The 19,950-nt window shown below is 48.5% G+C and overlaps 1 protein-coding gene across 1 annotated transcript; it reads left to right on the top strand.

Annotated features, from left to right (window-relative positions):
* The first annotated feature begins 192 nt into the window (after positions 1-192).
* AARS2 (alanyl-tRNA synthetase 2, mitochondrial) lies at positions 193-18,298 on the top strand. Its single transcript, XM_069852520.1, has 22 exons — positions 193-414; positions 1,347-1,535; positions 2,206-2,351; positions 3,036-3,230; positions 3,740-3,884; positions 4,334-4,479; positions 4,762-4,870; positions 5,469-5,507; positions 6,263-6,374; positions 6,927-7,054; positions 7,792-7,942; positions 9,755-9,924; positions 10,903-11,016; positions 11,427-11,567; positions 12,157-12,294; positions 12,665-12,774; positions 13,914-14,022; positions 15,519-15,641; positions 16,071-16,181; positions 17,002-17,085; positions 17,225-17,335; positions 17,733-18,298. Exons 1-22 carry the CDS (start codon positions 193-195, stop codon positions 17,895-17,897), a joined length of 2,958 nt encoding a protein of 985 aa, XP_069708621.1. The 3' UTR covers positions 17,898-18,298.
* Positions 18,299-19,950: the final 1,652 nt, after the last annotated feature.

Genomic DNA, 19,950 nt, shown 5'->3' with positions numbered 1-19,950 from the left:
CTGCGATTCTTGGTTCTGAGTCTATGATTCTGTGGTTCTAAGAGTCTGTGTTTATGAGTTTATGTTCTATAAGTCTACGAGTCTATGAGTCTATGACTCCATGGTTCTGAGCGTCACGCCGGCCCTTCCGGCTTCTGCCCTTCTCCCCGCCCCTTCCGGAAGCCGCCGCTCCGGCTTCCGCCCGGGCCCGTGATGGCGGCGCTGTGGGCTGGCGGGCGGCGGCTGCTGGCGGCTCGGTGTGCCTGCGGCTGCAGCCCCCGCCGCGGGGGTGCGAGCTGCCCGCCGGCCGGCCGGGTCCGCGATGCCTTTCTCCGCTTCTTCGAGGAGCGCCACGGCCACCGCCGCCTGCCCTCGGCCCCCGTGCGGCCCCGCGGCGACCCCCGCCTCCTCTTCGTCAACGCGGGCATGAACCAGGTGCGGCCCCGCCGCCACGGGCTCCGCGTCCCGGGGTGCCCCGGGGTGGGGCGGAGTGCTTATCTGGGAGAGGGCCGGGAGCAGGGATACGCGCCAGGTGACCGGGCGCTGGAGGTTGGGGATGCCCGAGATGGGTTTTGCTCCCCGCCCGTGCTGCTGCCTTGCTGCCAGAGGAATGCGTGGATGGGGGGGGGGAGGCAATGACTTTCATGGCCACTCTGATGATACTGAAAATGCCGAGAAATAAAATTCTCTAAGAGTCATTTTGGACTCCTGGAAAGCGAGCGTCCTTTATCAGGCCTGGGCAACGTGTGCGAGTGATCTCCATCAGTTGTATACAGCGAGACAAAAGCTAGTTACAGAATATAGTTCCCACTTCTATGCATATCTATAAATTTTCCCAGAAGTCTTTTTCTAAGAAATCTTTTTCCAGAAGCATTTTCTATGCTTTCCAAAGTCCAATTTTAATGTTATGAAACTTTGCAATGGTCAAAACTCTTGGTAATTTGGAGCTGGCTCCAGCTCTCTGTTGGCCTTTGCCCTAAGATATATGAAAACTCCAAACAGAGGTGATTACAGAAGAAGAGACATCTGTTCAGCACAGAGCGTGCTGAGCACAAGATGTTATCGTCTTCAAGGAACAAACAATGTCTGGAAAACACCATTTTAAAGAAAACATGCTATCAGAGGGACATTTTGTGTAACTTTCAAGAAACCACAACTGCTTAGATGAAACTTAACTGTACTTCAGCTTAAATAAAAATATTCCACTTTGAAATATTCCATGTATTGTATCACTGGAGGTTGCTCTTTCAGAGCTTTACAGGCATAGCTGGTGATTTGTAGGCCAGACAAACCAGTAGCTTATCCCACAGCCCCCAGTGCTGGGTGGCACTTGGCAACAGCAGGTGTCTCTCTGCCTTCATTTCTAGTTCAAGCCCATTTTTCTGGGCACGGTGCACCCCCGAAGCGAGTTGGCACAGCACCGGCGGGTGGTGAACAGCCAGAAGTGTGTGCGTGCTGGAGGGAAGCACAACGACTTGGAGGATGTGGGCCGAGACACTTATCATCACACGTTCTTTGAGATGCTGGGGAACTGGTCCTTTGGGGATTACTTTAAGGTGAGGCAATAGGAGCAAACCCTCACCAGGGAGAAATGCAGCCTTTCTTTCAGAGCCGTGCTGTAGCTCTGTGCTATCGTGCCATAGGGCTCTGCAGAAGCCATTTTGATAACCTCCAAATTACTTCTTCGGAGCTCTATGGCCTGGAGCAGAAGCAGTTAGCTGGTGTGCTGAACTGCTAATTGTCCCCTGCAGACTCTCGAGGCCTTCAGCCTTTCAAAGCCATGAATAACAAGTACAAATCAAAGTTCTGTGTGTAAGTAAGTGCCAGTGTTGACCATTTAATACGATGAAAAAGGTTTCCACTTCATTTGGTGGTTGCTACTAAAAAGCTTGAAAAGTGGAGAAGGATAAAAGATGCTAGTTATTCTGCTAGCAAATATGTTCTTTCCTTAGAAAGAAAATAATCCATGTAACTACATGGGTGTAGACTATGCCACGAACCTGAGGGCCTCTCAACAGTTTAGCAATGTCAATTTTCCACAGGCAGCAATGAGCCGTCTCACTCACTTGACCCTCATCCTGCCCTTTGCAATGCATTTTAAATCTGGGAAGGGAAAGAGCAGCTGAAATTACCTTCTTTGGTGGTTGACTACCTTTCTAAAGAGCCGTCCTGTTTTGGTCCATATCCTGGATTACTCTGCTTTTTGTATGTTCCTTGCCTGCTCAGGAGGAGGCATGCAGCATGGCCTGGGAGCTCTTGACAGAGGTCTACGAGATCCCCAAAGATCGTCTCTACGTCACCTATTTTGGTGGAGACGCCTCATTGGGGCTGAGCGCAGATGAGGAGTGCAGGGATGTGTGGCTCCACCTGGGGTAAGTGAGTTAGAGAAGAGGTTCTGTGCAGTGGGTGGACGTTTTGGTCTCCATACTCTCTCATTTGCTCTTTTGTTGATGGGAATGTTGGGGCCAAAAGTTGAGTTTTAAACTCCTTTTGCTTCTGTTTTGGGCTGCTAAAAGTCAGCCGGGCTCTGAGCACTGTGGGGCACTTGACTTTTAAGCTGTAGCTCAGACGCCATCAGTCTAGGGGCCTGTGTACCTTAGACTGGCTGGCATGGATGAAGTACATGAGGGATCTCTGATCCTTTGCTTCCTTAACATCATGAGTTGTGGAGAGTATATTCACCTCTGAAAGCTAGCAATGACTACTTCAGTGTTAGCGTAAGTACATCGCAGAGAGCGCTGAGCTGCTTTGGGAGCCTTGTGTGTTGTGATCAGGTCTTAGCTGTGCTGGAATTTCTTCCAAGGAGGAAGGACTCAGACCCAGTGGAGAGCCTGTCTCTGTTAGCAGGAGCCAGACTGAGTTTCTGTCTGGCTTGATCCAGCTTATTCCTTCTAAGGAGAGTGTGAACAGAAGCAAAGGAATCCTAGTGTGTTTGGTTATTGAGTTTGTAGTAGTCACGAAAGGACTCCTTCCTTCCATCTTTCTCTCTGACCTAGGCTACCATGTGCTTTGTGCACATGGCCCAGTGCTGCCACCTTTGGTTTTTGCCTTTCCAGGGTGCCTGCCAGTCATGTACTTCCTTTTCCATTGAAGGACAACTTCTGGGAGATGGGGGACACAGGTCCCTGCGGCCCCTGCACAGAAATCCACTATGACTACGTGGGTGGTGGCAGAAATGCTGCAGCACTGGTGAACCAGGGCAGCCCTGATGTGGTGGAGATCTGGAACCTGGTCTTCATGCAGTATAACAGGTACTGGTCTGGACTCCAGAGCCTTTCCCCATTTTCTGACTCAGAAATCATAGGTTTATATTCCCCGACATCTCACTGCTTTCCAGGATGTGGCAGTACTGGAGCAAGGGAGAAGCTGTGGAGAGGTGTCCAATGTGGCTCTCGGTCCCATTTGCTTTATTTGTTCTGTCCTTCAACCTCTGCTGCCTATTCTCCCTCACTGCTGCATCCCAGAGGCCTCTTGAGATCTGCAGCAGCCTGGAGAAACTTGCAGAAGGAAAAGGCCTTGATTCCTGTTCAGAGAAGGGCTTTTTCCTTGCATCACAGTCTGTCCTGACTATCAGATAGTTGGATCCTGGCTGCCTGACAGTGCCAAGGCAGGCTACTGTTAGTCTTGTTCCTGAGCTTCCTTTTGTTGTGTCACCTGCTGTTTCCATCCCCGGTCACTCTCCCATTCTCTTTGACTCAGCTGTTCCTTTATCCCTGAACTGACTCTTGCTTCTCTTTTGCCTTTTAATTTTTCCTGACAGAGAGTTGGAGGGGAATCTGCTTCCCTTGCCGCAGCACCATGTGGATACAGGAATGGGCCTGGAAAGACTGGTGACAGTTCTGCAGAACAAACGCTCCAACTATGACACAGATCTCTTCACTCCCATCTTGGATGCCATTCACAAGGTGACAATGCTTCTGCTCAGACTCACAGCTAAGAAAAAGCTCCTTGAATGCAGACTGCTTGCCTGGTACCATAGTACTGCCTGCTCTACACATATTACTGTGCAGTATTTTGAGACAGCAGATGTTTCTAGCCAGGTCCAGAGCAGTGTTCTAGGGAAACTGAGGAGAATTCCAGGTTGGAAATCCTTTGGGAAGTTGGCAGTTCTGATCTGTTGTTCCTCCAAATTTCCTTAAATTCCTCAGTGCAAGGACATTGGCTGACCTGTCTGAGGTATGGAAGTCTTGGTGTGTAATACTCTGGAAGGATTTAATGAGTACATCTTAGATGCACAAGGTTCAGAGGTAGTTGAGAAGCATGATGTCAAGTGTAGCTGGCTGCCTCTTGCATTGAAACTTTTCCTTCTGTAGCCATTAATTTCTGCTGGTTTGTCTCCTTACTTTCTGTTTAGGGCTGCAGGGGCCCCAGATACCAAGGTCTGGTTGGAGATGCTGATGTTGGATGTGTGAATATGGCCTATCGTGTGGTGGCAGATCATGTGCGTACCTTGTGCGTCTGCATCACTGATGGCATCTACCCAGGCCTCTCTGGAGCAGAGTAAGGACATAAGGAATGGCATGGGGTAGATGGGGCTAGGTCTAGACAGGAATATGGACAGCCAGAGGAGAGGTTCTAGTACGGGCTTTGGGAAGGGAGGAAGGTGAGAGTCTGGAAGAGATTCCAGTCTGCAGGCTCATCCTTGGATGGGTGTAGAGTGTATGGAGCAGCCGGCCTGTGTCGATAGATCAGTCCAGAGGAGCTGTATGGGTGGTGTGCTGGATGTAGCAGCTGGGCAGGGTTGCTCACATGGCTGCCTCATGAATCTTGCCCTGTTTTCAGACTGGTGCTGCGTCGGATCCTGCGCAGGGCTGTCCGATTTAGCTCAGAAGTACTTCATGCTCCACCTGGGCTTCTGGCCTCCCTGGTGCCTACTGTAGTGGAAGTGCTGGTGAGTAAAAATTATATCAACTACGTCCTGTGCAGCCCCATGTCCTTTTCCTGTACGCTGTCAGGAGACAATCTTGAAACTGAAGGAGCTCCAGGAGGGTGTATCTATGGAGCTATTCACCACAGCAGTAAAAGTCTTTTGTTTTCTGATTTGCAATGGGAGGGAGGGGGCCTAGTATGACCACAGCGGTACGGTCAGCATGAGTCTGTGTGTGTAAGTGTATGCAAGCGCACATCATTGTGTAGCCAGGGCAGTGGCTTCCAAGCAGTCTTATCTCGTTAAAGCCATCTAAAATTGGTCCCTGTGAATACTAGTAGCATCCTAAAAGACAATGCTTTCGTCCTGTTATGAACAGATGTGTTTTCCAAAAGATGGTGCGCAGGGGCTAGCAGAGGCAGGTCACAGGGAGACAGCCAGGAGATGGCAGCTATAAGTCCATGTCTGATTCTTTCCCTGTGCTGCTATCCCTGGAGCTGTGTGCTGGGGCTCCCTTCACAACTCACCTGCCTGAGAAACCGCTATGATGCTTGTGGCTTGCTGTGAGATCCCTTGCAGAAGATGCTGAAGATGGTATCACTAACTGAGGCTCACTCCACAGGGAGATGCCTATCCAGAGCTGATGAAGAATGCAGACCAGGTAAGCAATGTGGAATCCCCTGGAGAGAAACTGCATCCTTTGGTATCTTTGTGAGGTGCTGCTTTTAGGGACAGAAGTCAGTCATACCTTTAGACTTAGCTGGAGCAGTTTGCATAGCCTTCTCCCTAAACATGTTGTCATGGGGGGGCTGAGATGTGATGGGAACATGTTTGTATCCTGGGCATGAGAAGTATTTGTAGCAGTCTTCCTTGAGGGAGCTCTTCTAGATCCTTATCAGGGACTGTTTGTCCTGGTATGAGGCAGCAGTTGCCCTAAAAAGGCCAGGGTAGCTCTTTTGTTGAGTGCAAGTACAGCCTGTCTCAGCCTGGGTACTCCTTGTCCAAAGTGGATTGGTGATTTAAGGTGGGTCCCAGCTTGCTTCTGATGGCAACTGTGATGAGGAATTTCTCTTGCTGTTCCAGCTGTGCAATTTTAATTGGGTCACAGACATCAGTGTCTGACAGGGAGCATTTTCAGCCTCCAGCCTAACCCAGGTGCATGGTCGATATTTCTTTGACAAGAATGATGATAGAGGGCACAATGACTTTGGTGCTGTTTGGGAATGCATTGGAGCCATGTTGTGATGAATACTTGCAGAACCAAAGCTGGTTCAGGCAGGCACTGTAGCCCTGTTAGACACCTGCTTCATTTGCTTTGAGTTGACTGTAGCAGGGAGCCCAGTGGTAGCAGGGCTGAGCTGACCTGGAGAACTCCTTGAGGTGCTGTTGCAAACCCTTCTCCTGATCTTTGGGCAGATCATGGATATCATCAATGAGAATGAGGCGGCTTTTCTGTCCTCCCTCGAGCGTGGGAGGCGCATTATTGACCAGACAGTGCAGCAGTTGGAGCCCTCCACAAATTTCCCGGGTGAGTCTCCCTCCTCTGGCAAGTCACACTTAAAGATGGTTTGATCCAGGTACTCACAAGCATTACAGTCAAAACTTTGGTGGTTCTCTGCCTTGCCCACATGTTTTCAGTGACCTTCTAGCCCAGGGCAGAGGAGTAGACGTTGTTCCTTTCTCCAGATTCCATTTGTTTTCTAGCACTTTGTTCTCACAACAAAGTAGGCATCAGGATAGCTGGAAACATTCCCTTGCTGCTTTATTTACTGATTAACTGTGTCCTTACAAGACAATGGCTGAAAGAATGAGCTGAGGACCCAAGCCGAGCAGCCACCTGCCTAGATGTGCTGCACTGAATTTTGGCAGGAATGGAGCTGTAAGGCATCATTAATACTCAATCCCACGAAAGAACAATTGCCTGGCTTATCGTCCTTTCCCCATTACCAGTGCAGTTGCACACAATACAGGTACATCCAGTTACTAAGGCACACACTAGGTGGGTCCCATCCAAGCAAATCTTGAGATGCCTTTGCCTTCCATTTCATGTGGAGTTCACATCCCTCTTCTTTTCCTACAGCTGAAGTAGCCTGGTCTCTCTATGCGAATTTGGGATTCCCTCTGGATCTGATTGACTTGATGCTTGAAGAAAAGGGAATCAGCTTGGATTCAGCTGCTTTTAACGAACTTGTTTTAGAAGATGCAAGGGTAAGAAGGAAACTGTCCTTGTTAGAATAATTCAGAGGCTTCCATCTCTCCTGTGAGCACGGAGGCAGAATTTCTTTCACTGCTGAGGCTCTTTGGATGCATCACAGGGCCATGTGCCTTTTCCCTGAAGGGGGAGTGGATCTGAAAGAGCAGTAGGGTCACAATGCCTCTGTCTGTGTGGGACTGAGAAGTATTGTCTGGTGATTCTTTTCCAGTCAGTAGAAGTGTTTTATGATGCTGACTGTTGCTGGAGTGAAGGTTACCATAGAATTACATAGGTTAGGAGTGTTCTCTGTCAGTCATGTAGTCCAACTCCTCACACAAAGCAGAGCCACCTTAGATAGCCCACACAGCAAGTAATTTCTGTAGAGTTTATCTCCATGGTCTCTCTAGTGCTGGAAGACTTGCACTGCCCTCCCTGTGCAGTAATCTGGTTAAGGCCTTGCTCTCCTGGGTGTTAATGGACTGAAGGTTTCACAGCTACACAGTCAGGTGCACCAGAGGAGGGTTGTGTTAGCTGTTGCTTACAGGCTGCCTCAAGGCTAGCATGGACTGGTGTTGAGTGCTTGTGGGCTTTGAAGGAATGGGGTTGGTTTACTAGTAGCCTTCATCAGCCTGGATATAAACAAGACTTTTCCAGGAAGGTGGAAGAAGTTGTTCCTAGCCTTATAGCTCCAGTTGTTGGTTTGAGTGCCCACAGGTATCTCCCATCTAATTGTGCCTTTGTTCTGCTACAGCGGAAGGCTGGTGGCCTGCAGGCAGGACAGCTGGAGCACACAAACACACACCTTGATGTGCACGCACTGGCTCAGCTGCGGAGCAACAACGTGCCTGCTACCGATGATTCTCCGAAGTATGCCTACACCCTTGGGCAGCATGGCCAGTATGGTAAGTGGCCAGGTCCTCCTGTAAGGCAAGCTGTGCTTGAGAGCACTGCAATCCCTCAAACGACTGCTTTTACTTCCTAACTACATGTATGCAGAACATGTAGTTTGTGGTTCAAACCTGTCCACCTTGCTGCTGCACCTTATTCTGCCCCTGTACCTCATTCCAAAGCACGTGCTTTTCTTATTGCTATTGCATGTCCCCAGGGAGGTTCTGGGTTGGTATTAGCATGCAGTCGTGAAGCAGGGACTATTGCCTTCTGCTAGGGATGAGTCTGTTCCCAACAATTAGGCTTCTGGCTGTGAGTGCAAGAGAGAAAGAAGAACAATTATGCAAAGGCTTTAGGTAAATGTCTAAAGCCATGCACTTGCTATTTCTTTGACAGACCACTAGATGCCAGTGCAGGCTTTTTATCATTTAGGGTAACGGGTTGCTGATGCTCTAGGGAATGCATAAAGCTAAACCACAGAGAGAATGAGGTGGTGTGGCTGTCACAAACAATTAGAAATAGCTGTGTACAGCCAGCTCCCTCTTACCCAGTGTGCTGGTGGCAACTCACACTAAACAGAAAGTGAGGCAATTTAAGCTATACATACTGTGACAAGAGTACAGTTGAGGAAGATAGCCCTGCAGTGAAGTTGACTGTAATCTCCAGGCTAGCACTGTCCCACCTCCTATGAATCATGGAATAATTCAGGTTGGAGGGGGATCTCTGGATGTCCTAATTTCTTGATCAAAGGAACATCAGCTTCACAGGCAGATCAGGTTGTCCAAAGCTTTCTCCATTTATGTTTTCAGTATCTTTAGAGATTGAGATCCCACAGCCTCACTATTCCCAGTTCTTTATCACTCTTACTGTGAAACGTTTTTTTATTTATGTACAAGCAGAATTGCCTGTACTCTAGATGTAGTCTCACAAATGCTAAGTAGAGGTGAATAACCACTTTTGTTGACCTGCTGACTGTGTTTGTGTTCATACAGCCCAGCAGGCAGGCAGTCTTCCTCACTGCAAGGGCACCCTGATGACTTGTGCTCAACTTGTCCTGAAGACCCCAAGTTTTCCATCAGTCCATTTCTGTAGCCTGCTGAGGTGCCTCTGAAAACCAGTCCTGCTCTTCAATGTATTAACCAGTCCCCACCAATTTGTTAACATCCACAAAGAGAATATGGTTACATCCGATCTTGTCATGGGTAGTCATTAATGAAGATATTAAATAGCGTTGACCCTGGTATTAGCCACAAAATAGCTCTACTAGTAACTGAATATCAATGGAACCTTGAACTATTGAGTAATTCTCTGTGGGGCCAGCTGCCCAGACAGCATTAGACCTACCTTATGGTCCACCTGTCTAGTCCACATGACTTGCATTCGCTTCAAGGAGGACTACAGGAGAGCATGTTAGAAGCTTGCTGCATCAAGAAAGGTGGCATCCCTCTCATCCTTCGTCCACCAAGTCTGTTATTTTTTCATAGAAGGCAGGCAGGTTTGCCCAGCCTGCAGTGTAGCAAGATGCAAATGTGTCTGTGCCACACCTTGTTCTACCAAGCTCAAGTGGAGCCAGATTGGGCATCCCTGTCTGATTACCTGCCACCCAGCAGGTCTGTCACTAAATGGGGGGTGACATAGTTCCTAATAACAGGTCCTTTGTTCTTTCTACCAATAGCTGTCCCTCTCCTACCAAGACAAAGAAAAGTACCACCTTTCAGTATAGACTGGGTGTTGGCTGAGTTGGCGTGGGAAAGTGACCATCTCTTTCCTCTTGCAATTCGACAGACTGTTTGCACTAACTGCTGCCTGTTTTCTTCTCCCGACAGAGTTCAGCCCATGCCAGGCCACTGTCCTGATGCTGTACAGAGATCAGGCTCTCCTGGAGGAGGTTGGGGCAGGGCAACACTGTGGTGTCATCTTGGACAAAACTAACTTCTATGCAGAGCAGGGCGGGCAAGCCTCTGACCAAGGCTACATGATACGTTTAGGACAGCAGGTGAGACTCTTTGCTGCCTGAACCTGAGGCCACTGTAGATACTGAGGCCAGACAGACTTCTGCAAGTGACAAGGTCTTTTCCCGTATTAGTTTGCAAGCTGGCTTTGTGTCAGAGTTGGTGAGGTGAGGGAGAAGCACAGTAACGTCAGAGGCATACTTGCTGCTCTAGTTGTTTCAGCCCTTCGCAATTACTTGCTTGGGAAGACTGTAAAGTCTTTTTGGTTCTCCTTTCAATGTGCTGCACTCTCGCCAGCTGGGGCTGCAATGCAGAGAAAACAATCAATGATGAGGGAATCCGTGAAATGAGTAACTTGTCTCTGGCCCGTCTTGGATGTCTGCAAGCAATGCTCAGTCTGAGACCTGATGCAAAAACTCTTATCCCTTCCAAAAGCATCAGGGAGGATTTCTGCCTCTGCAGCGTATTCCTTCAACCTTGCCAGAGGGAGAGCTTTGACCCTCTCCTAGGAAGTTACATGGAGTGCAGCTTTTTCTTCCTCCTGCATTCCAGCTTTTGAGAATCACCCCTGAACATTGATCATGCATTTTTATCCTTGCAGAATGTGATAGTGCCTTGCTGAGCACTTCTCTCCAAGGTGAAGTGGGGATGCAAGTTTCTCTTGCCAGCCCAGTAAGGCAGAAAAGGCACCTTGGATGCCTGAGATGGGTGCCTTGGCAGCTGCTGTCCCTTTTCTCATAGACGAGCATCCGTGTTAGGAAAACTCATCACCTTGGAAGGTGCTGCTGCCCCTTAACTGCAAGCTGGCAGCCTGAACATGTGCAGCAAGTGGCTGGGTAAAGGAAAGGTCTGAAGCAATCTGTTTACATTTGCAATAAGCTTTTCAGTGCTTTTCCTACCCCGTCCTTGTCTTTTAGGGATGAGTAGAGTTTGTATGTCCCTGCTGGATCAAGCAGGCACATAGCATAGGTGTTTGGAGGTTCTCTGTGTTCTGATTAATCTTCCTGTCACTCTTTGCTCAGGACATGCTCTTCCCCGTAAAGTCAGTTCATCTCTGTGGTGGGTACGTGATCCATGAGGTCGTCACTGTGGAAACCCTGCATGCTGGGGACCAAGTGCAGCTCTTTGTTGATGAGGTGATAACTCACAGCTCTTAATCTTTTTGTAGCCTTACTTTGAGAATCCGGTGATATCCTGAGTAATCTGGGCACAGCAGAGCCTTGTCTTTTATATTCCTGAGACTGCTCTTCATTGTGATGTGCCATGGGCAGGAGACTTCACAAGTAACTCCATAGTCTTCTGTGAGCAGTTGCTCTGTCCAGAAGTATCCTGCCTACCTTTGCTGTTTTACAGCAGTGATCCCATAGGAGAAGAAGTTAGATCTGCCCTGTGGCATAAATTAATCTGACAGCCATACCCCTTGCTTTCCCCCTGCATTTTTTCCCATCCCTTCACATGCAGCCTTTCTCTTATCTCTTCGTGCCATCCCCTACTCCCCTGAGCTGTGGAGAACCAGTACTCCTTGCCAACTTGTCTATACTTTCAGGCCCAGCGGCTGGCCTGCATGACGAACCACACTGCTACACACCTGCTGAACTTTGCGCTCCACCACGTCCTGGGTGACAAAACAGAGCAACGAGGGTCCCATGTGACAGCAGAGCGACTGCGCTTTGACTTTGATATCAAGGTGACTCTGGACTTCTGTTTTTTTTGTTCTCAGCAGTACCAACATCCCAGTACTGACCTCTCCAGCAATATTTCTCCTCTCACTGTAATCACTCCTTTCAAGACAAGTCACATTTTATCTGAGCAATGAAACTTGGCCCTCTGGAGTGACTGTATTGACCCAGCTCCAAGGAGGGCTTGCTGAGGTGATAAATGGTCATCAGAGGGGAAAGGATTTGACAAGGCCAGTGGAAATGGGGCTGGGCTAAGTAGTGTTAAGGCATCTGAGATTCGCCAGCTTGGCCGTGTCACCTGTCTGATGTTTGTGCTGGTCATCCAGGTCAGGGGTTGGGAACTGAAAGCTGTTGGGTTGGGCTGAGCACTGTCACTCATTGCAGCATCTCTCTTCAAGAGTTTGGTCTTGGATCAAAAATCCTTATGGGAGGAGGGAGGTGGGAGGGTCGTGATACTCAAAATTCCCTTTTACAAGCAGGGAGGATGAGATGTAGCGGGGAGAGTGGTGTGCCCAAGCTGAGTTGCCCTAGTTCTCCCTCCTTTGTTCTGTACCTCTTAGAAACTTTCTCCTTAAGGTGGCTGTTTTACTTCCTCAGGACCCTGTGACTGTGGAGCAGCTGAAGCAAGTGGAAAAAGTGGTCCAGGATGTGATCAAACGAAATGAGGTTGTGCATATGGCTGAGGTGCCCCTCACACTGGCAAGAAGAGTTCAGGGTCTCCGTGCAGTGGATGAGGTATGACAGGATGGCATTCCTTCAGCAGGAATCATCTGGGTCACCAGAGATGTTAATGCAACAGGTTTCTGATTCCCAAAACTCAGGAAGGAAAATAGGACAGAGATCTGAGGAGTACCATATTATAGAATGTGGAGGCTAGTGATGCATAGTCTTTCTGCTCATTTCTTTGGTCCAATGCTTGTAGGGTCACCCAACTGTTTCTTTCTCCCTTTTGTGGCTGGCTGTGGGGGAGAAGCAGTGCAACCCCTGACTGGGGCTACTCTAGAACAGGGGAAAAGTGAGGCAGAGATCTGAAGCCATGTGGTTGGTCTATAAGTGCCCCTGAAAGACCATGTTGTTAGCTGCTGATCCCTGTCTCCTCTGTCAGGAGTATCCAGATCCAGTGAGGATAGTGTCCCTGGGGGTCCCTGTGGAGAGCGTGCTGGCCCGCGACTCGGAGGCTGCAATGCAGACCTCTGTGGAGCTCTGCTGTGGGACGTAAGTGACTTTTACTTGCAGTCAGAGATTGTGTTTGTGGGCACTGGTGGCTGAGGTAGATACTTTCTTGCAAGCTCCACTCCCTGTCCCTGTGCAACTAAGTTTCCTCACCAGAAAAATCTTGGGAAGGTAGAATGGTCTAGTTAGAAAATCTTGGAAGTCCCAGGGTCAGAAAACTTCTGTGAAATGCAGAACATGTTTCCTTGCTTCATAACCTGAAACCTGCAGGGCACCGGCAGAGTGTGGGAAAGGGATATGTGGCCTGTTCACACCAGAGTGACAGGGCTCTGTCTTTGGGATTGCAGGAGAGCTGGGGTCACAGCAGGAGACCGGGGTGGTTGTGAGATCTTGAGACCACTCTAATTATTTTAATTTATTTTTATTTTAATTTAATAATTTTAATCTTTGTCATCTTCTGCTTTTAGCAGTTATGAGAGTAGTACAAAAGTTATCAATCTTAGGACAGTGCTGATACAGAGAAAAAAACAAAACAGGAACAAGTTGGCCTTTGACCTGATACAGCTGAAAATGAGCAAGTTTCTAGTCATGAGATCATTCTTGTGGGAGTAGTGGGACAAGAAACTGTGTGGGAGTGGAGATGATCAATTTTTGTGAAGCTGTCTGAAATGATTACTTGTGGTAACAGAACCTGAGATGCTGTAGTTGTTTTCACATCCAGTGTTGAATAGGCAGGAAGTAAAAGGGAGGTTGTCAGTCCCTGTGACTGCACAGCTACCCTATGACTGGAGTCTACTGGCCAATCTGTGAGCTGGCCTGACAAGAGTGGTGGAATTAGAGGAAAAAATTGCTTTCTACAAGGTTCATTAGCAGCTGAATAGAAGATAAAAATCCCAATTTGTCCCACTGCTGATGGAAAAGAGAGGAAGGCAAAGCAGAACTTGGCTGTTATGTGCCATTTGACAGCAGGTAGCACAGAGGTTCCTCTGGAGCAGCCTCAACCCTACTGTCCCTTGCCTGACAGGGTGCCATCAGAATTTTAGAGGTGGGAAGGGATTGAAGGTATTGGAATTGCAGAGGGGCTGCTGGACTTGAGATTTGCCTGAAAGGAAAGCAGACTTCCTGATTTCTGTTCCCCGAGAGCAGCTTGTTTTCTTTCCTGTTCTCTGCTGATTTCACAGGCATCTTCTTCAGACAGGAGCTGTGGAAGACCTGGCCATTATCAATGAGCGTCAACTTGTTAAAGGGATTAGCCGTGTCATTGCAGTGACAGGGGGACAAGCCAAACAGGTAAGAAAGGGGGAACAGAGATTTCTGCCGAATCAAGGCGCCAGAAGGACCCAACTTTGCCAGGTCCCTGCATAGGCAATTAGCTTCCCCTTGCTTTGCCTGGAGCCTCCCTGCTGTGCCTGATCTGGCTTCCTTCTTCACTCTTGGACTCAGCTCTGCTGCCATAGCTCACCATTCATCCCCACTACCCCTGTCCTAGCCTCCTGTCTCCTTGACCTTCATTCCTTTCCTCAGATCCCTTTTTCCAAGATAAGAACTTGGCACAAAATATCAGGAAGCCTCTGGTCTATAATTTTAAATCTCCAGGCTGGTATTTAAAGATGTGCTTTGTGCTTTGGTTTCACCTCCTGCTCACCTCCTGCCTATCACAGTTGGATTTGCACTTTATGATTACAGGACTCTGTCCTCATTTTTACAATCCTTTTGCTTCTTTTCTTTAGTCTTTTTTTCTGCTAAACTGTGTTCTAGTCTGGCTGAGTGTGTATAAAAAGTAAGCAACCTACTATTGTGTCCGTGAGATCACTCTGTCCTTTGAATATCTGGAAGTGTCATGGGCTCTGTAACCTTGTCTGCTTCCTTTCACGCTACAGTCAGGAGAGTGACTCACTCTCAGTGGAACTGGGAGGGCTAAAGACAAAGCCCACCCCTGCAAATCTGTTGCCTTTTGGCTGACTGTCCCCTGTGCATCTATGTCCCTGGCAAGGCTTTCTTTGGTGCAGGGGAATAAAAAGCTGCAGGGCACATCCGCATGCTTTGCTGCAAGTCCTGACCTGCAGAGTCCCCAAGAGCAGATATTTGCTTGTGTTAATCAGACAAGGGAGACTACAGGCATGAGAGAGTGACTAGAAACAAGGGATGTGTATCCTAGCTAGGCAGAGCAGTCCTCATTGTCCACAGCTTTTCTTATGTAATCTGTGCTGTCTAAAGTCTCACAGGACCATAAAGATCTGGGAGGGAGGAAATGCTCCAAACCGTTAGGATTGTCACTGGTGAAAAACGCTTGCATTAGCCTTTTTTTTAAATTAGTGGTAGCATTGGTGTTGGGGAAAGCAAGAAGTAGTATACAAAGATCAGCTGAGCTCAGGAAATATGCTTGAAAAGCTGATGAAGTTTCTTTTAGTTTTGGTGTTTCTTTTGTTTCTTCAGTGGATCATTTCAAGAATGCAATTTGCTAATGAAAAAGAGCACTAAGAAGTAAACAAGGCTACCAAGTTTTTCTCAGTGAAATCCTGATGATTTGGTGCGAGATACCGAGGAAACATGACTGCATGATGTCATGGGCCCCGGGCTGTGACCATTTAGTGTTGGTTGCAAATCTAGAAAGGAGCATTCAGTTTCAGAGTCTCTTGGGTACAGTCATGCTTAAAGTCTCTGTAGGTGTCTTCCCACTGGATCCTGAGCAGCACTTCAGTGTTTATGACCCTAATGCCTCCCCGCTTTCTCTGTTCCCTGCTTATTCTTTCTGTTGCTGTATTTGAAGTGTTCTTTCTCTCCAGGCACGGGAAGTAGGCCAGTGCTTGGCTGTGGAAGTGGACTCTGTCTCCCTGCGAATGAAGCAGAGGAATACCTCTATTCCTGAGATGCAGAACCTCTCCAAAGAAGTGGGCCAGTTGACTGAAGTAAGGATTGCATTCCATTACAGAACAATACCGGTGTGGGCTCTATGCGCTTGAGGCATGTGACTTCTTCCCTACCAGGTTCACATCTTGCCATGGTCAATAGCAAGGGCATGTTGCTACCTGGTGCTGCATTGTTCCCAGAAATTTAAACTAATATCTAGATGCCTCTGTAGCGGATGACCTGCTGACAGTAGGAATGTGAGAAAAGGCAGTGGGAGGGAAGGTAAAGCAGAGAAAAAGGATTCCCATTTTTTTCCCCAGGCTTTACATGCCTAGCTGAAGAGAGAAGGCTACACACCACAGTGACTGGCTGGCCTGATCACACAGGGATATAGGAGTGTCTGGAAGAGGCCAGCCTGACCTCTCAGAGAAGCAGCAGTTTATTTCTAGGTACCGTTTACTGCTCTTATGCAGCAAATTGTCTTGCAGGTGGTGAATAGCACTGCAATACCCCAGTGGCAAAGAAAAGAACTGCAAACAATCCTCAAAGCGCTACAGCGAACAGCCAACACAGCTATCAAGAAACTGGAGGTGCAACAGGTACTTTGCTAGCAGCACACTTACTGCAGCCTGCTAATAGCACTGTGTGACATACATCAGTGGGCCTGTCACACTTCACAACCACTCAGTCTCACAGATCCCATTAGAAGGCATGAAAAAGCAAGTACAATCACACACAGTGCAACAGGAGCCCTCTGAGTTGATTTTGCTGGCATTGACCAGGGCTGTCATTTAAAATAGCAGTGAATGCCTGACTGGTCTTCTGGCACCTGCAAAATCCCTGTGTCTCTCTGCCTGTGAAGAGGGGGAGTCCCATATTGGAACTTTTGGCAAACACTAACAGGCAGATAGATAGACATCACCTCCCTGTTCACACATGGAGAAGATGACAGGAGTTCTGCAGTAACACAGTGGCAGGACAGAGCCTTTTTCCCAGCCATATGGATATTGCTGTGGTTTCCCGCTACACTTGTGTTCTGCCAATTTATGCTAAAATCCCTCTAGAAATGCATACTGGAGTAAGAACTATCTTTTCCTTAAAGTAGGACCATCTTGTCACAAGAACCTTCCTGGGAGATGTGGTGATATGTAGGTCCTGTAAAGAGGCTGGGGACCGAACTTGTCACTATCTATTCCACTTCTGACTGGCGTTCATCTCTACTTTCTCCTTTTGAGGAAGGAGCGTTGTACAGGTCTCCATATGGAGATTTCAGTCTGCCAGTCTTTGACTTCTGCAAATACACATCTCTTCTCTTTCCCACAGAGATGCACTTTGATTGCATATGTGCCTATGTTACGTGCATATATCCCTCTCTGTGCCACCTGTAGCCCCTGAAACACTGTGTGTTTCCTCTTCCAGGCTGAAAAGAAGGCACGAAGCCTGCTAGCAAAACATAGCAACAAACCTGTCATCATTGATACTGTCCCAGCTGAGTCCCTGTCTGTGAGTGATCCACATTGCTTGTTGGCCCAGCAGTACCTCGGGTGCTGCATATAGTAAGAGGGAGCTGCTGAGCACATTTTCTGTTGCATGACAGCCTCCTTTGCTGTAGCCCAACCACTCTTCTCCCTGCCTCTCCTAGATCCTGATGAAAGTAGTGAACCAGCTGTGTGACAAGTCGCCTGGCACATCAGTCCTGCTGCTCAGCCCACAGGCTTCTGGTGAAGTGCTGTGTGCCTGTCAGGTGTCCAAGGTAAGCAGAACCCTGGTAGAGATAATGGGGAACCCTCCTGCAAAGGGAGACTGGACCTACTGCTCAGCAGGTCCCAGTTGAGGCTTTTCCTGGGATTTTGCCTGGTGTTGGTAGCTAATCATGCAGGTTTAGGTCCTGAGATGACCATATTGGCACCAGGGATTCTTTCATTCACTGCTGTGCACAAATATCCCTGGATCTGCCAGGCCGTGTTTGCTTAGCTCAGGGGCAGGACACGGCATTAACAGGTATGCTCAGTCTTTGTGGTTCTTGCAGTCATGACTGTCTCAGTGAGGGCCTGGGCTGGGTGAGGAGGAGGGGATGTTGTTACCTTTCTTTATTCAAACTGCAGAATGCTCTGTAGTTTAAATTACTTTGCTCTGTGTCTCTTCTTCAGAATTACCTTCCTGTGTTCTCTGCTGCCGACTGGGCCGTGGCTGTCTGTGCACAGATGGAAGGGAAGGCAGGAGGATCTCCCGTCGTCGCTAAGGGCAGTGGAAATGCCAAGGGCATGCAGGGAGCCCTTACTACTGCACTGGAATTTGCTCGGAGTAAACTCTGAAATAACTGTGATGCGTCAGTGGCAGGACAGCTGTATGCAGCCCAGTTGCAGGCTACGTTGACCCTTGATGCAGAGCACATGTTATATTCTGCTGATCTGAAAGGTTTTGCAGCTCCAGCACCCAACATTGCTGCAACCACTGCATACAAGAAGTGGGCTTCTTGGCCATCAGGGATCAGCAGAAGCCTCGCTCTTGGTCCCACTGACAGAATGATGCTGCCTGTTCTCAGGATGGACATTTGGGGATTGAGCCTCAGAAAGTACCAGCTGCAGTAGCAGAATCTGCTAACTTCTGGAACAGTGCAGTCCTGGGCATGCAACCAGCACTGAGAGTCTCCATGACAGTGTGGGGAGGTGGCACAGTGTTAATCTAAAGCCATTAAATGGCAGAGAGTGTTTGATCCCCTGATTTTTCTTGTTACCAGTGTCTTTTCGGGTTTTTTCTGCTGTGTTCTGGCAGAGTCTTGTTCTGTCCCTGCAGCCCCATAAGTCAGTATACACTCTCGTCCAAGTATTCCCATCCTTCTGCTGAACTCCTCTGATTAAAAATGCTGCCATAATTTAGAAATGGGAAGCAAAATCCCATACTGAAGCACAGAGGGAGCAAGATTATCCCAGCCTCCACCTCTTTGCTTTGGATGAATATTTGCATCCTTGTTTCCTCCTGCCACTCCGTTATAGCTCCTTCTTTGTCACACTGCCTACTGGCTTCTCACATACCAGCACCTACCTACAAAACATCATGGATCTGGTGAGTTGTGTGAGTGGGAACTGTTGCTGTTTTGCAGCATGGAGCTCCCCACAGCAGGACGTTTAGCCTTGAGGTGAGCAAGTCTCCCTGCTAAACTGGTCAATTTTCACGAGCATTGGCAGACAGAGCAAATTCAACTCATAAAGCCATTTCAGAGTTCATTGTTAGTGTGATGTCTAGAACTCTTGGCTGAAACACCTTTATTTTAGATACTGTATTGATCTAAATAGAGATCACAAGTGGTAGCTGAGGCAAAGGTGCAACAGAACAGTGGTATAAGCAAGTTTCACCCTGTGAGAAGCAACAGCAGCCTGATGGGGATGAATTTCACCAGCAGGTAGGGTTGCCTGGCACTGTGGAGCGAGGTGGAGGCAGCAGTAGCTGCATGCATTTTGGGAGAGGAGGGGTGGAAGCACAGGGATTCTGATGGATGGGGAACAGGAAATGGCTCTCGGGAAGAATCATAGAATCATAGAATAACCAGGTTGGAAGAGACCCACCGGATCATCGAGTCCAACCATTCCTATCAAACACTAAACCATGCCCCTTAGCACCTTGTCCACCCGTGCCTTGAACACCTCCAGGGAAGGTGACTCAACCACCTCCCTGGGCAGCCTGTTCCAGTGCCCAATGACCCTTTCTGTGAAATTTTTTTTCCTAATGTCCAGCCTAAACCTCCCCTGGCGGAGCTTGAGGCCATTCCCTCTTGTCCTGTCCCCTAGGTAAGGATTGGTGAAGAGCATGTAGTAGGCAATGGCCCAGTCTCCTACTGAGAGAATTCCTCCACTTAACTGTGTGAGGTGGAGAGGGTAAATAGCTGCTGTGAGCAGAGCCTTCTTTCCCCTTGGATTTACAAGCATCACTGAAGGACAAGAGCTTTCCTTCCCTCAGTGGCTGTCCAGCCCAGTGTCTCCTATGTGGGCCCTAAGGCTCCTTGTCTTTGTGAAGAGCCAGGAAGTAGGTTTTGCACTTGGGAAAGTTCCTCATATAAACATGAGGTCTTGAAGGCAGAAGGAAGGGAGAGCCTTTAGTGGCTGGTGGTGCTGTTTGCTACTAACCTCCTCTGCTTCTCCAAAGCACCGACAGCTACAGTTAGACTGCAGACCTTATTCAGTAAATGCTACTTTCAGCCAGAAAGCTTAAAGCAAGGCTTATTGCAAAGGGGATCTCTGGTCATCTGCCCCTGCTCCCATGTGTTTGGCCGGCCCTGTTCTTTTGTCGCCCTGCCAGCAGGGCAGGTTGCTGCTCACCCCAGCCCCTGCCCGTGATTCTGTATGCTGTAGCAGAGCAGATCAGGGCTTT

The sequence above is a fragment of the Phaenicophaeus curvirostris genome, chromosome 2 (assembly GCF_032191515.1).
Source record: "Phaenicophaeus curvirostris isolate KB17595 chromosome 2, BPBGC_Pcur_1.0, whole genome shotgun sequence".
Taxonomy (NCBI): Eukaryota; Metazoa; Chordata; class Aves; order Cuculiformes; family Cuculidae; genus Phaenicophaeus; species Phaenicophaeus curvirostris.
The sequence above is the reverse complement of the archived record's forward strand: the minus strand, read 5'-3'. Positions and strand labels throughout refer to the sequence as shown.

Coding starts and splice junctions, on each gene's coding strand:
- AARS2 (XM_069852520.1), top strand. CDS start 193: ATGGCGGCGCTGTGGGCTGGCGGGCGGCGGCTGCTGGCGGCTCGGTGT. Junction 7,943..9,754: donor TGGGCAGCATGGCCAGTATG/GTAAGTGGCCAG, acceptor TTCTCCCGACAG/AGTTCAGCCCATGCCAGGCC. Junction 11,568..12,156: donor GCTTTGACTTTGATATCAAG/GTGACTCTGGAC, acceptor TTACTTCCTCAG/GACCCTGTGACTGTGGAGCA.